The 14,826-nt window shown below is 37.8% G+C and overlaps 2 protein-coding genes and 1 long non-coding RNA gene across 4 annotated transcripts; 2 read left to right on the forward strand and 1 right to left on the reverse strand.

The window, feature by feature from the left end:
* Nucleotides 1-365: 365 nt before the first annotated feature.
* Nucleotides 366-5,676, forward strand: chek1 (checkpoint kinase 1). 2 transcript variants are annotated; one of them, XM_081391567.1, is made up of 13 exons: nt 366-524; nt 749-821; nt 910-1,133; nt 1,266-1,330; nt 1,441-1,510; nt 2,143-2,331; nt 2,416-2,520; nt 2,714-2,809; nt 2,894-2,975; nt 3,096-3,261; nt 3,572-3,703; nt 3,812-3,913; nt 4,109-5,676. In XM_081391567.1, the coding sequence occupies exons 2-13, from the start codon at nt 757-759 to the stop codon at nt 4,199-4,201; spliced, it is 1,389 nt and encodes a 462-aa protein (XP_081247693.1). In that variant the 5' UTR covers nt 366-524; nt 749-756; the 3' UTR covers nt 4,202-5,676. The 2 variants fall into 2 exon arrangements, with proteins under 2 accessions (XP_081247693.1, XP_081247694.1); XM_081391568.1 differs by having other exon boundaries at nt 368-508.
* On the reverse strand, nt 5,043-10,260 carry vsig10l2 (V-set and immunoglobulin domain containing 10 like 2; the record flags this gene model as incomplete). Its single annotated transcript, XM_081391565.1, has 12 exons — nt 5,043-5,143; nt 5,249-5,355; nt 5,441-5,465; nt 5,560-5,682; nt 6,256-6,564; nt 6,735-7,025; nt 7,111-7,371; nt 7,455-7,712; nt 8,420-8,695; nt 8,822-9,100; nt 9,557-9,910; nt 10,191-10,260. 12 exons carry the CDS (start codon nt 10,258-10,260, stop codon nt 5,043-5,045), a joined length of 2,454 nt encoding a protein of 817 aa, XP_081247691.1.
* A 2,238-nt stretch (nt 10,261-12,498) lies between these two features.
* On the forward strand, nt 12,499-14,826 carry LOC308706168. Its single transcript, XR_014032003.1, has 4 exons — nt 12,499-12,753; nt 13,234-13,290; nt 13,755-13,829; nt 13,920-14,826. It is a non-coding gene; the product is annotated as an uncharacterized lncRNA (long non-coding RNA).

Genomic DNA, 14,826 nt, shown 5'->3' on the forward strand with positions numbered 1-14,826 from the left:
GTTTTATTAAAAAAGAAAAGAAAAGCAACCAGACAAACCAAAAACGGAACATCGGATCCTAACCAATATTCTTTATTAGAAATATTCTTTACAATTCTATATAAAAGTATAGGATCAGAAACACATAAAATAACATTACTCACATTCATCTTTAGTTTGTATATCTGCTAATATATTAGGTTTTTGTATATCTGATGGTGATAGTTACATAACAGAACAGAATCACTTTTGCAATTTAATTCCAATGAAAGAAACACGAAAGGATATACTCCAGGTAATATGAAAAGTTCCCCACTAATTTTTAAAATTTGACACTTGCTATTGGATTTAGACGCACAAAGCTTTTAATTTGAAATGTCTCCTCCGCGCGCTTCCGGTGATGTCAAGTCTCCAGAACGCGCCAAAGTTTAGACGGTCGCGCAGTGTAGACATTCATAACTTGTCTGTGTAAATATACCAACAGAACTGATAAACAACTTGCTTCACATGGGACAGCTTTAACACTGATGTAGGTTACTCGCAAGGTATGTTTATTTGACAAACATCGGACAGACATCGGACAGCATCTGATTGTCGGAGTTGACATTTTACTTTTGTTTACAGTTGCTAACCTAGTACAGTTGCTAACCCCCCCCCCCCCCCCCCCCCCCCAAGAGCTGCTTATTATTTACTGTGTGTGTAACTTAAAGTAAAACTTAACTGGTTTGCTTTCACTAGTTCTCAAGGATGTCCTGACTTGTGTCCACAGATCAGATCATGTCTGTGCCTTTTGTTAAAGACTGGGATGTGGTACAAACCCTCGGAGAGGGGGCGTATGGAGAGTAAGTGACCACTAGTGTACTTTTTTATTAGTGCCATCCTGATCAGTTGAAGTTTTAAAATATATGAATCTACTTCAAATGATTGTAGGGTGCGACTGCTGGTCAACAAGAAGACAGAAGAGGCTGTGGCTGTGAAAGTTGTTGACATGGCAAAAGCCAAGGATTGTATAGAAAATGTGAAGAAGGAGGTTTGCATATGCAAGATGCTCTCACACCCCAACATTGTACGTTTCTTTGGGCATAGGAGTGAGGGGACGACACAGTACATCTTCTTGGAGTACTGTAGCGGAGGAGAGCTCTTTGACCGAATCGGTGAGATTTGGACATTCATTTTTTTGTTGGATCAGTTTCTTTTGTTCTGTAATGTAGATCTGGTGGGGTCTGACTGTTTGTGACGAGCGAGAAGACTCTACTCAAAATGTCATTTGACTCCCATTCTGACAGAACCGGATGTTGGGATGCCAGAAAAGGAGGCGCACAGGTTTTTTCAGCAGTTAATAGCTGGTGTGGTAAGGTTTTGATGATTTTAAAACTTTTTCTTTGACTCTGGTTTGTTTTGTGAACAGTTTTCACCCCATCTGCCTTTGTAGTGAAACTAGATAATCTCTCTCACTTACAGGAATATCTTCACAGCATTGGGATTACACACCGTGACATAAAGCCTGAGAATATTCTTCTTGATGATAAAGGTACATCTAAATGGTTTTGTGTTTCCTCATTATAAAACCGATTCTAGCAATACAGTGTTTCAGTCACTCTAATATACACAACAGTGTTAACTGTGACAAAAACGTTATTAAAAATATTTATATATATATATATATATATATATATATATATATATATATATGGTTTTCTATTTAAATATACTATAAAATATTTATTTATGTGATGCAAAACTGAATTTTCATAATGAATACTTCAGTCTTCAGTGTCACATGATCCTTCAGAAATCATTCTGATATGCTGATTTGATACTCATTTATTATCAATGTTGGAAACAGGTGTGCTGCTTAATATTTTTTTACATTTATTTAAAATAAAAATATTTTGTAACAATATACACTTCTGTTCAAAAGTTTAGGAAAGAAATTAATACTTTTATTCAGCATGGATGTGTTAAAGTTTTTGTTATAAAGTGATAGCAAAATCTTTGTTAGAAAATTTTCCTATTTTGAATTTTTATTTATATTATATATATATATATATATATATATATATATATATATATATATATATATATATATATATACATGTGTTTGTATACACGCACACAATTTATAATATTCAACATTTTATTAAAATGCATATTTTCGCTCAGATAATCTCAAGATCTCTGATTTCGGTCTGGCTACCATGTTCCGCCACCGTGGCCGAGAGCGGTCGCTGTCCCGTCTGTGTGGCACTCTACCCTATGTTGCCCCCGAGCTGATGTCACAGTCGGCGTTCCACGCTCAACCTGCGGACACTTGGGCTTGTGGCATTGTGCTCACTGCAATGTTAGCTGGAGGTAGGACAACAGTTTTCTGAGTGTCATTCAGAGTGTCATTCATCTTATTGTCAAGATTTTAGTATATACTGCATTTTTCCTTAGAGTTACCATGGGACCAGCCGAGCGAAAACTGTCAGGAATATTTAGATTGGCTGGAGAAGAAGATCTACCTCACACCGTGGAAGAAAATAGATGCTGTGGCCCTGAGTAAGTAGCTTAGCTTTATTTAATCCATTATATTTTTTGTATTTATTTAGACCAGAATATCATAGAATTGTGGGCTCTTTTAACTGGGGCCAGAAAGCAACTACTCAGAACACCCTAGCAACTGCATAAAAACACCTTAAAAACACTCAGATTATATGTGATGCTTAAGCTTGTGTTTTATTTTCTTTGTCAGGTCTGCTATCCAAGATATTACTGCATAATCCAGAGGAAAGGTTTACCATTCCTGAAATGAAGAAACATCGTTGGTTTTGCAGAAGTTTCAAATCAGGTACTGCTTTCAAGCATTAGCTCAGTAACTCTAAGTCTTTCAAGAATTTTTGTGATTCTGTTGGATCTGTGTTTTTGACCACAGCAGTAAAACGACAGAGTGACATGCCAGTAACCAAGATGCATCGGGCTGACTCAGAGCTCTCACAGCTGAGACGAAAAAACAGGTCAGTACCACAAATTAATGCAAATGGCCGCTGAATGACAGGTTAGTATGAAGAGAAACTGTTCACTAGTATATGCTATATTATGTTCTAAGGGTCACATCCATCTATGTGTTTCCTCAGTGATGACAGAGCACAGATCTCCAGCTCTCAGCCTGAACCGCAGGGATTGTGGGAGGAGAAGGAGGTTACAGTGCACACTGATGTCAGTGTCAGCTTTTCACAACCTACCTGTCCTGACCACATGTTACTGGGCAGCCAACTACTTGGCACTCCGGGTGCCAGCCAGGTAACCTATTCTATAAAATTAATACGAATGATAGTATGCTTCTGACTTACTGTTTTGTTTTTCACTTCTTTGTTTTTGTGCATGTTTATATATGCTTTATGATTTATGTCTCAGTTATTTCTGTCAAAAATGCTTGTTCTTATTCCATAGTAGTGCTTCAATTTTATGTCAGAAATATATTGCCTGATTTATTATTAATTTTGGGTCATTTTACAGTAGTTTTTTTTACCCAGTTATTTTTTTAATAAAACTAATTAAATTAAATACAAAAAATGTTTTATTCACTTATTTTATTTGTATTTTTTTGCAGAACCCATGGCAGCGGTTGGTGAGAAGGATGACCAGGTTCTTTACTACGGAGAAGGCAGAGGCGTCTTGCATTGCGCTCCGTGATGCTTGCATTGCTATGGGTCACACATGGAAACAGAGCTGCACCAATCAGGTCACTAGATTAAACAATCAGTTTAAGTATTTTAAATACTTTGCACTAAATCTTGACCCTTATAATGCACTGATCTTCTTGTCCCTTTTTCTCTCTTTCTATTAATAGGCGACAGTGTCCACGATGGATCGCCGCAATAATAAGCTGATCTTCATAGTACACTTCCTGGAAATGGAGGAACGCATTTTAGTAGATTTCCGACTGTCAAAGGTAAGCAAATTGTTTTTATGCTATAATTTATGGCTTATTAATTACATTTACCTCACTCTGATGATTCTAAATTAACTGGTTTGTCAAGAATCTTTGAATAAAGAATAATTATTTTTATAATTAGTATTTCTTTTTGTAATATAATTGTTTTGAATAGTAAAGCTGTCTTCTCAAAACTGTTCTTTTGTATTCTAGGGGGACGGTTTGGAATTCAAGAGAATATTCCTGAAACTGAAACTGAAGCTGTCTGACATTATTAGTAACCAAAAGGTTTTGCCTTTGAATTGATGCATGTCCACATTTTAACATGCAAAGCCTACATTCACACATGCATATATACACAAGCACACTAAGTTGTTCTATGATTGTGAAATGTGTTTGGATTTGTGTTTGTAGTTGTATATGTCTGTTTTTCTGATCAGTGAGTGAAGGAGTGAGGAGAAACTGTCAAGTTGAGTTTATCTGTTCATTTGTGTTCCGTTACTGAAGTGAAGAAGAGGGTTTGAGTTCTGCTGCCCCTTGAAAAGATGCAAGTGAAAGCAAAATTTAAAATAAATCTGTCATTAATAATGCTGTTTGGCGTAGACAGCTTTGTTTAAATTAGAAAAGGGAAGAAAAATGTATCATGTTCAGCCTTCATTTTATTCAACGCTGAGTTCAGAAATGAGTGTATTTTGCTTACAAAGACAATTCATTCAAAAATATCAAGTTGTCATTTACCTTCATGATTGGTTTACCTCAACCCATGTGATTCAGAAGCAGTTAAAATCAGTTTAGTTCATTGTAAATAGACACATGAAAGGTGAATGGAAAAGTACTCAAGTCATTTTCAATCTGTGTACTGGTGTAGGAGAAGCAAGCAGTAAATGTAGAAAAAAATATAACAATCCTGCTGTTAATTAACAAAATTCGCTTGTGTTTCAGTCATACCAAAACCATGTTAGCATGCTAATATCTGTTATAGATGTTATCTAAATGGGAGACACTTGCAAGTTGATCTCATAAAATTACATTCAACACAAAATATTTTTCCCCCTTTCTTAGTTTACTTCTATTGATGATGAGAATGTGTTCCTGATCCCCAGTATTAAATGTATGGTAACAAACATGGTCATGATCATCCTTGTCTTTAGCTTGAGGCCATTACGGTAATAGTTACGTTGACTGGCTCCTCGCCAGGGGGAAGGTTTGTAGGTGTTGCGGTTGGCCTTGGCAGTGCCATCGATGCTGCTGTAAAAGAACACGTTTTTTTTTTTTAAATGTTATTGAAAATTATAAAATGTTTCTAATTATTTTGGTATGAGATGGATAATAAGTTTCAGTGGTGTGAGGTACCTGGACTAGCTGGTGGGCTTGGCTGTCCTGTACCTCTCTCCCCCTCTGCTGTTCCAGGAACCTCATCCTCAGGGAAGTTAATGTTCTCTCTAGACTGGCTATTCTGCCTGAAAAACACAAATAGTAGTAAAGTAATCAAGAAATAGTAAAGAGCAATCAAATAACTATCCAATATCAATTATCAAAGCATACCTTCCAAATATCAAGTCATGAAGCCCTGTAAAGTGTGAAAATGGTATTAGCATACAGCCTTGCTAGTGTTAACTATGAAATAAATGTATTTATTTCAACGTTAAGGATGCGTAACTCACGTGGGTTATTGTTGCGGTTCCGTACCACATACAAGAAGAGCAGTACAGTGATTATTGTAGCTATGATCATGCCCCCGATGGCTGCCCCAATCACAGCTGGGTAGGCATTGAAGGGAGGTTCGGCTGGAAGACAGCATACCTATATCAGCTTCACAATATCAGTGTCACAATAGTGTACCATGGTAATCGGACATTTATTCAGAGGCTTAGAGCTCTTACTCCATAATATAAATTGTAATGTGTTACTGATTTTTGGGAATAAGCTTAAACATTTACTTGGGTTAACTAGTTTATTTAGCATCATTAGCATATATGATCATATGCTCTTTTTTTAGAGGCAAGTTGTTATCAGACAGAATGAGATGAGTAGACAAAAGTAATGTCAGGAAAGGTCAAAGGGTAAGTTAACAGGTAGGTCATGTAAGAGGAAAGGGATAGAAGGATGGAGATGTGTGGATATGGAAGTGGTCAAGTGTGCATTTCACCTGAATGGACAACAAAACAAAAAACAACAGCATTAGATTTTCAGTGAGTGATAACTATAAAAAAAAAGAAAAATCCCAACAACAAAAACACCTCAATCTTAAACATTTGCCAACAGCATGAAATTATATTCTGCTTTTCTATTTTCCTTTAATTCATGTTTATATGTGCATTGATGCTCAGATTTTCAATGTACCTTGTAAGTGTTCTCACCTGGGCTCTTTGTCTCTGAAGGGTTTCCAATGGTGCGATGGTTGAGGGCAGTAATGCGAAATGCATAGGTTGCTGTGGGATCCAGATTGTTGATTTGGTAGTTTCGGGAATCAGGCTCCAGATCTACCAATTTCTGCCAGAGAAGATCACTGTTTCTTTTCTTCACAGGATCAGGGAGCCTCTGGCGCTCTATAAAGAATCCGGTGAGCTCGCCATCAGTCTGGAGCTGCCACTCTAGGTCAACATCAATCCGTTGACGACTGTTGTAAATGATCTTATTGATGCTTATATTTGGGGGCATTGGATACCCTGAAATAGGAAGATTTAGAAAGCTATTCATTTATATATAACAACCAATTAAAGAGCTATAGGAGTTGAGATAGATACAGTAGTACCCGTCCATGTGCATTATGTACCATTGTAGTGTAAGTACTGTATATGAAGTATAATGTCAGTATGAAACTTAAAGGCTTGCTTACTCTTCACCGTCAGCATAATGGGAATCTCTGCCCCTCCAACAGCATTGGTAGCCGAACACCAGTACTGTCCGCTGTCCGTATCGCTGTCCGTTTCCCGCACGGTCAAGTTGGTCCAGGCAGCAGCCCGCTCCAGGACGTACTTCTTAGGAATCTCAATCACATGCTGTTTCAGGTTGTTGTACCAGGTGATCTCTGTGACAGGGTAGTTTCTACTCAAGATACAGGTGAGCTGGACATCACTACCCTCATAGACGGTCATCACACTGCGCTGGGTCACTAGGACTGGTGCCTCTGAAGACCGAAAGGGCACAGTTTTAACGGGATTATTTTACTGATTTAAAAGAGTGCTGAAAAATAATGACTGACCCTTTCTTACCCAGCTTTAAAGTACACTGTTTGGTCCCCTTAGCCAATGGATGTTTTGCATGGCATATAAAGGCCTTGCCACTGTAGATAGCGCTTGACCGCAGAACCAGGATGTTGGCATTCTCTTCAGACGTGCCTTGCATGTCCCCTGAGCTGGAGGCCCACCATACCAGGGCTCGAGGGAACCCACCTTCCCAAGAGCAGGACAGCATTAGGTACTCATTGTTTCGAGTTGCATATGCAGAACACTTTGGCTCCCCATAGGGCATCCCTAGGATCAAGAGTATGTACAAATTATTTACTGACCTTTCGTTCATCTCAACGTGAACTAATTGCTCTTGGTTTTACACTTACAAGTTCTGGCACTGCAGCTCTTGATTTCATTTGATGCGATGTGTGAGCCTTGACAGATGAACACAGTGTTGTTTCCAGTCACTTCACCTTTCTGAATCTTGGTGATGTTTGTGAGTCCCTCGCTCTCTTCTCCAAACACATACGGGGTCCATCTCAAATTGGCTTCGGGGATACCACCCTCCCAGGTACAGCGGAGGGCCAAGTCAGTGTAATTGTTTACTGGTGAGATCGAGCATGTTGGAGCGCCATCTGGAGGATCTGTGGGAACAAAACCATTGTGTAACACAGGGCAGTGAAAATGGATCCAGGGTAATTTGGGCCAATTTTGGAAACTGATAGCGGCAGAGAAGTGCTCCTGAATTTGAGCCGAATGAAGAGGTCGGCTTAGGTGTCTATTATTTATCTAGATAGAAGAGGTCATCTTCTAGAAAGTTCAAGAGTAGTGAAATATTGGATTGGCATCTGCTAAAAAAAAAAAATCACCTATTAGGATTTCACCTGTTTCAACTGAGCCAAACTTTAAGACATATCATGAGAAGGTGTTGCTGTGTTAGTATACAGTATTGGTGGGGTTGTTAGCACCCTGGTCATTCAAGAATAGATGTACATTCAAGGCATGAAGGGGGGATTGAGGTGTTATGACAAAGCAAAACAAGGCCTTTTGGCCTTTCTCGACTTGTCATAGCACAGAAGCAATCACACCTGCTGTATACCTCAGAACTGTCCTTCATCTCCTCCAGATGCACGTCCACAATCGGCCACTCTGGAATCCTGACACCTTTGTTTACGTAACTGTCTTTATGTTCGTGTGAGCATGTTTGTGTAAAGGAAAAGATATAAGAGGAAGCAAAGGCAAGAAATTTGAGAAGCAAACTTGAAGAAGCTGTAGAACTCTATCAGGACAGGTTGAAGAAACAGCAAAGATGGCCACCAGAATCCAGGCAGGGGTTTGTGGGAGCACTCACAGTAGACGGTGAGGGTGATGGTTTTCCTGGAGCGGGTGTTGAGGTAAGTGTTCTGAGCCAGGCATGCATAGTGGCCCGTGTGCATGCGTAGGACCTTGGTGATGGTGAACTGTGGACCTGTGTACACCTGGGAGTTGTTGTAGAACCAGACATACTGACTGGGGGGATTAGAAGAAGCTTGACACAGGAGGGAAACCGTCTCTTTTTCCAGGGCGGAATAACCCCGCTCTGTCACTGAGTACGGGGTGACATCGATTTGAGGCTGGTCTGGACCAACTAGAAAAGAGACGTAGATGCTTACATGGCAGATTCTCTTTAAATTGCTTTTCATATCACAGACTAAAATTATATTATGCACCAAACTGTGTTGTTTATTTCAAAGAGTACACGGGAGTCTCTTACAAATGATGTCGAGCCAGATTCGGTCACTGCGCTGCTGGTTGACTTGGTTGCTGGCAAGACACCTGTACCATCCAGTGTGATTGCGGTTGACCTCAGTGACATTGAATCGGTTGTCGTCATAGATCTCAGCCATGGTGGTGAGCTGGCTTTCCCGACTCTCCTGTTCCCATATGTAATTAATAGGCCCAGTTCCATTCTCCAGGCCACAGCGCATGGTCATTGACGTGCCCTCCACTGGCGAAGAGTCGCTCATCAAAATGTAAGGTTTGGTAACTGGCACTGTTAAAGTCATTACAAAATGGAACCTCATTACTGATAGATCACGAAAGAGTGGCTGTAAAATATAATAACATAGCACAACCTAAACAATAAACAAGTTGATGTAATTTCAGTGTAACTGAAATTGTTTAAGTTTTTTTTATTTATTGGAAATTACCTTTACATGTACTAATTTATTAATTTGTAGATGGTAACAAACAATTCATGCTAATATCGTCAAAGTTATACTTAACTAGATCAATCACTTGTTAATCACAAGACTAGTTCCTTGGTGTAAACAATATAACAACAATAGTTTTGATGTATACTAAGAAGACTTTGGGGCATACCAGTAAGACATGAGGTTAATTTAGGGTTTCTGCACCACTTTAAATCCCAGGATCAATATAAATGAACCTTGAACTTGGTCAGCTATTGCTCAGATCAGTACTTAGACAACCTCTGATTACCACTAACCTAGAACATGCAGAAATACATAGTAGTAATACAGCTTGGCTCCTTCCGGGGTATCATACAGTGCCTGGCAGGTGTACACGCCTTCTGCAGCCAGAAGAAGCTTCTCAATGGACAGAGAGGCGCTGTTGCTGATTACTGTCAGATCACCCAATTCGTTGGCTATTTTCTGTATTTTGGGACCCTTCCCAAAGTTATACACCACAGCACGGATGATGTCTGTGCCCGGTTGTGTGAAGCCCCAGATGTAGACATCGGGTAAGGTGGGGCCACACTCCAAGATGACTCCACGTCCCACCACACCATTGGTCTTAGTCTCACTGTATACCACCTGTCCCGGATCCAAGATATCTACGCCTGGGAGAGCACAAAAAATAATTTTTAAAGGTGTCAGTGATCCAAGATATTATTAGCATTGACCTGCTAAGGGTATGTAACGGGTAGTGTCTCTTCACTTGTATTTTGACAATGTGATAAATATGCATTTAATTTTCCTCATTCTACACACACAAATCAGAGTCTGAACAAGAAAACAAATACTTCTAATCAAATGGAACAGCTAACAAATGTATGACTGAAAGGATTAGTTGACACTGGCACTGAACAGAATATTGAAAATGTTTGTTGATTTTCTTACCTTGAAGGAGGAGGGGTAGAAATAAAACAGTCAGACAGATATAAGGTACCCCTAAAACTCTTTGAACCATGGTGCCATGATCTCATGTCCAATGCCTTGACCAATATGTAAAAAGGCACAACAGCTATCTTCAAAAAAGAAGAAAAAACAAAGAGAAATATCCAATAAATATGATGTGACCTCTCTGAGCTTATGATTACAGCCGAAGTCCACAGGCTCAATGAGAGAAAGAAGCAACTGAGTCTCTCTAAACTGATTTGGCTTGAATAATTCACAGACCTTCCCCTCCATGAGCAAGAATACAGCGGACTGGAGTAGAAAGGTTTAGGATGACACAATGATAGCTGTGTCTCATATATTATTGAGGGTGGCGGGATGGATGGCCGTTCTTGCATTCCATCACACGCAGTGAGAAAGAAAAAACTTTTGATACATGCTGTAACACAATGATTTATTCTCTTATATAAAAACAACAACAACAGTGCTTTAATAGTGGCCTGACAGCATTAATTAATTCATCGATAAACAGATTTTAGATTATGAATTTAATTTTCACACAAATCTTTTTCATCAATTTGGAATTGTTAATTTCCCCCATCCATGCAGTCTGTTTAAATGCAGGCTGCATATAAAGGTAGGCTGTGGCTAATGCGCAATAAAATAATAAAATAAATCTACATTTAGATTCCAGGGTTAGTTGCTGGGTTCACAGCCTGAGGGGATGCACTTTAATCACAGATCTCTGCTCTTCTGAGCTCATCCCCTCTCTGGTTTTGAGGTCAGAATTTGTGTGTGTGTGTGTGTGTGTGTGTGTGTGTGTGTGTGTGTGTGTGTGTGTGTGTGTGTGTGTGTGTGTGTGTGTGTGTGTGTGTGTGTGTGTGTGTGTGTGTGTGTGTGTGTGTGTGTGTGTGTGTACCTACTTAGCTATATTTTGGGGACAAATTTGTACCCAAAAGTGACCAAAACCTGACAAAAGCTCCAAAAACCTTCCTTTAGGGATGTCCTCATTTGTAAATCTGGTATAAAAAAATAAAGTAATTAAAAGGTTTTTTAAAAATGTAAAAATGCAGAACGTTTTGTGTGAAGGTTTAGGATAGAATATACAGTTTGTATAGTATAAAAACTATTTTGTCTGTGGAATGTCCCCATTTAGATAGCTAAGTATATGTGTGTGTGTGTGTGTGTGTGTGTGTGTGTGTGTGTGTGTGTGTGTGTGTGTGTGTGTGTGTGTGTGTGTGTGTGTGTGTGTGTGTGTGTGTGTGTGTGTGTGTGTGTGTGTCCGTGTTTCCATCCATAACAGCTCAGCCAAGCAAAGGAAACAGTGCCTCGCTACATTCATTTATGAGTTTCTCATGTTACACTTCCATGTAAAGTGGACAAACACACTGGGACCAAGAGCACAACCCAAATACATAGATGCCAATGAAAATTATGATATCATATATATTACGTAACTATTGTGAATAATTATATTTTGTTGTGTAATGCAATGACATTCAAAACTGTCAAATACTTTTAGTGGCCACTGAGGTTCTGATACAAGAGAGACAGTTGGTTTACAGCACACTGTAAAAACTAAAGGAGCCTCAAGTATCCTGTTGGATACTCAAGGAACTTCAAAATGTAATTTTGGTGCCTCAGAGCTCTTTCTCCTATAGTAGGGTTACTGGAGGAGCATTGACAATCTTTGAGGTTCTTGCTGGAACTTATGGGATCCTTTAAGCACTTTGTATTTACTTCAGAGGTTCTGGAGTCACCTTTTCATTACCATGAGACCTCGAAGTGCTTTGGGGGAAAATAGAGGAACTTAAATGTGATAAAAGGGTTATTGGAAGATCTTTTAACATTTAAGTGGTTCCTGGAAGATCTCTTATATTAAAGCCAGCATCTGGAGGACCCCAATGGTTCAGTGAGGCCCGAATTAGATTATTATTCTATTATTATTATTATTATCCTATTATTATTATTATTATTATTATAGGCTACTTAAGTTTGATTCAGTATACATACCCAGGTGAAAAAGACGTACTATTAAATGTATTAAAAATGTACTTGAGTGTGTTTTTAGTAGACCTACAATACAAATATAGCCTACTTTAATGCATTTTTATTATTATTATTATTATTATTATAGGCAAGTTTGATTCAGTATACATACCCAGGTGAAAAAGATGTACTATTAAATGTATTAAAAATGTACTTGAGTGTGTTTTTAGTAGACCTACAATACAAATATACTTTAATGCATTTTTAATACATTTAACAGTAACTATAGTCTTTTTCACTTGGGTAGCTTACATATATTTAGTATAGGCCTATTTTATAAAGTCATTTAAACCTTAAACAACAACACTAAATAATAATAATATTATGAAGAAGAAGAAGCAGGAGGAGAAAAGTATTATTCTGTCACGAAACTGCTGCTATTCCCAGTCTGCTGTCGTCGCTTCAGTGATGCTCGCGCTGCTCGCGCGCAACAAAGCTCAGCTGATCGTCATCAGGAAACTAAGTAACGGCTCCTCTCATCAAAGCTTCCGCCGTTTATTCGGCTCTCCATTACAAGGTTTGTAAACTCGCCAAATAAATATAAATACAGAGTCTACTCACTATATATTTAAACACACACATATATAAACTAAATTTATTATACATTACTACGTTTTTACAGTGTTTACCACTCGTTTATTGCACACACAGTATCTGGTATGAAGGTTTTAGCCGCGATGCTAACTACGTTGATCTAATGAACAAATGGAAATGATTGACTTATTGTCTTAGATTGATTTAGTTATTCAATTCAACATATTTTGTACAACTGTCTTCAAATTGCTGATATAGCCTAACTAATTTAGAAAATTCTCTGATTCTTGGCGTTTGTTATGAATAACAAAAACAGGTTATAGTTTGCTCTGTTTTTGTTTAGCCTAACGTTAACTTTACTTACTACAGGTGCCCTCATTCTCTCAAATACCATTTTAAAGCCATTTACTGGTCAATAAATATTATGTTGTGAATAATCATCTTTGTTCTTTTGTTTCCCCAGAACAACCATTACATTTCTAAAATAATCTGAACATTTCAGTGGCAACATTGAATTACAGTAAGTTACCTGCACCACATGCAAGTACTTTATTACTATGAACTTTAGCTGTGTGAAGTTGTATTGTTTGACTGTGTACTTGTGTTTTTTAATCAGTTACTCTCTGAAAATCTTTTCTCATGATCTCAAATCTCATTCATGTTACTCAGAAAAATAATATCACAGGTTTGATTCACAAAAAATGCTATAGACATTTTAACTCTGAATTATAACTTCAAGTTTAGTCTTTTTCGACAAAAAAATAAATAAATAGGAAAAAGCAATTAGGCTTCAGAAGACTTGCAACACAACCCATAACACATGAGTTGTGAACTCATTGATTATTTTTAGAATCTTTTCTGGGACATTTTTGGAGCTTAACCATTTTTACATAAATTGTTGCATTGAATTGAACTAGACAAGTGTGCATAAGAATGGTTTCATGAATGATTTACACAATTGTTTTCTGCTTGTGTTTCATGCAGTGTCAGCGATCGGTGACTGGGGTTGCATTATGCCTGAGATCTGCTTTTGGGTTCCACAGACAGAAAGTCAAACAGGTTTGGAACGTCACAAGGCTGAGGAAATTATTTAAATTTCACAACTATCACTTTAATAACATTACTAACAGTAAATTTTGTACTTTGCAGGGATCTCGGTAAGCTGAAATACAAGTTTGATCAAGAATAAAAATCCTCCTGTAGACCTGAAAATCATTGAAGTGCCTGGACCATCCACCAGAAAAGAGGAAAAACAAACGGAAAACGATGCTGTACCTTTTCACTTTTCTAACTCATTAAGTACCTCACACCAACTTGGTCCCATAGTGACATTTCTGACCACAAACGAAATTGCTGATCGTGTGAATTCATATTGAAATGACTGAATTCACCAGTGAACATTCACAGAACAACAGATCATTTTACTGTACCTTAACTCTGTTTCGGGTCGAAGCCTCTACTTCTACTTCCTCTATCTTGTTTCATGAGAATACTCAACAACCATTTATGAACACTGTTGATTCAAGTCTCACATTTAAGCTTTTCAAAAGCCATAGTGTACATTACAGTCTCCAGTCTAACGGCATCCCAGACTTAAACATTTTATGATTCAAAATAGTTGAATAACTAACCATCAGAGATTTCGGTATATAATAGAGATAAAGGTTACAGCACAATGAGTGTATATTAGCACTGTTGTTTGTTTTTGGCATCTGATCAGCTTTTGGACTTGGAAACAGTGATGTCAGACTCACCATCGGACTGAAACACAAATGTTTTAAAGTTAAGTATGATGGACATTTTTAATTAGTTCAAATGTAATTTTTTTTACATTGATTTATTTAGTGGAACATATGTGTTTCCATGCATTTTGTTGAGATGTCTTTTCTTGTTTATCTATTGTATATACATGGTTGATTATTCATGTTGCTTATGTATTATACTATTTTTTTGTGTAGTCATTGATATTAATTTGTAGTTAGCTTTTTTCCCCATGTGCATGGAAGTGTATGTATAAAAATGAATATCAAATATGTAATAAACAATTCTTATTTTG

Source organism: Scardinius erythrophthalmus (genome assembly GCF_964197995.2).
Source record: "Scardinius erythrophthalmus genome assembly, chromosome: 17".
NCBI lineage: Eukaryota > Metazoa > Chordata > Actinopteri > Cypriniformes > Leuciscidae > Scardinius > Scardinius erythrophthalmus.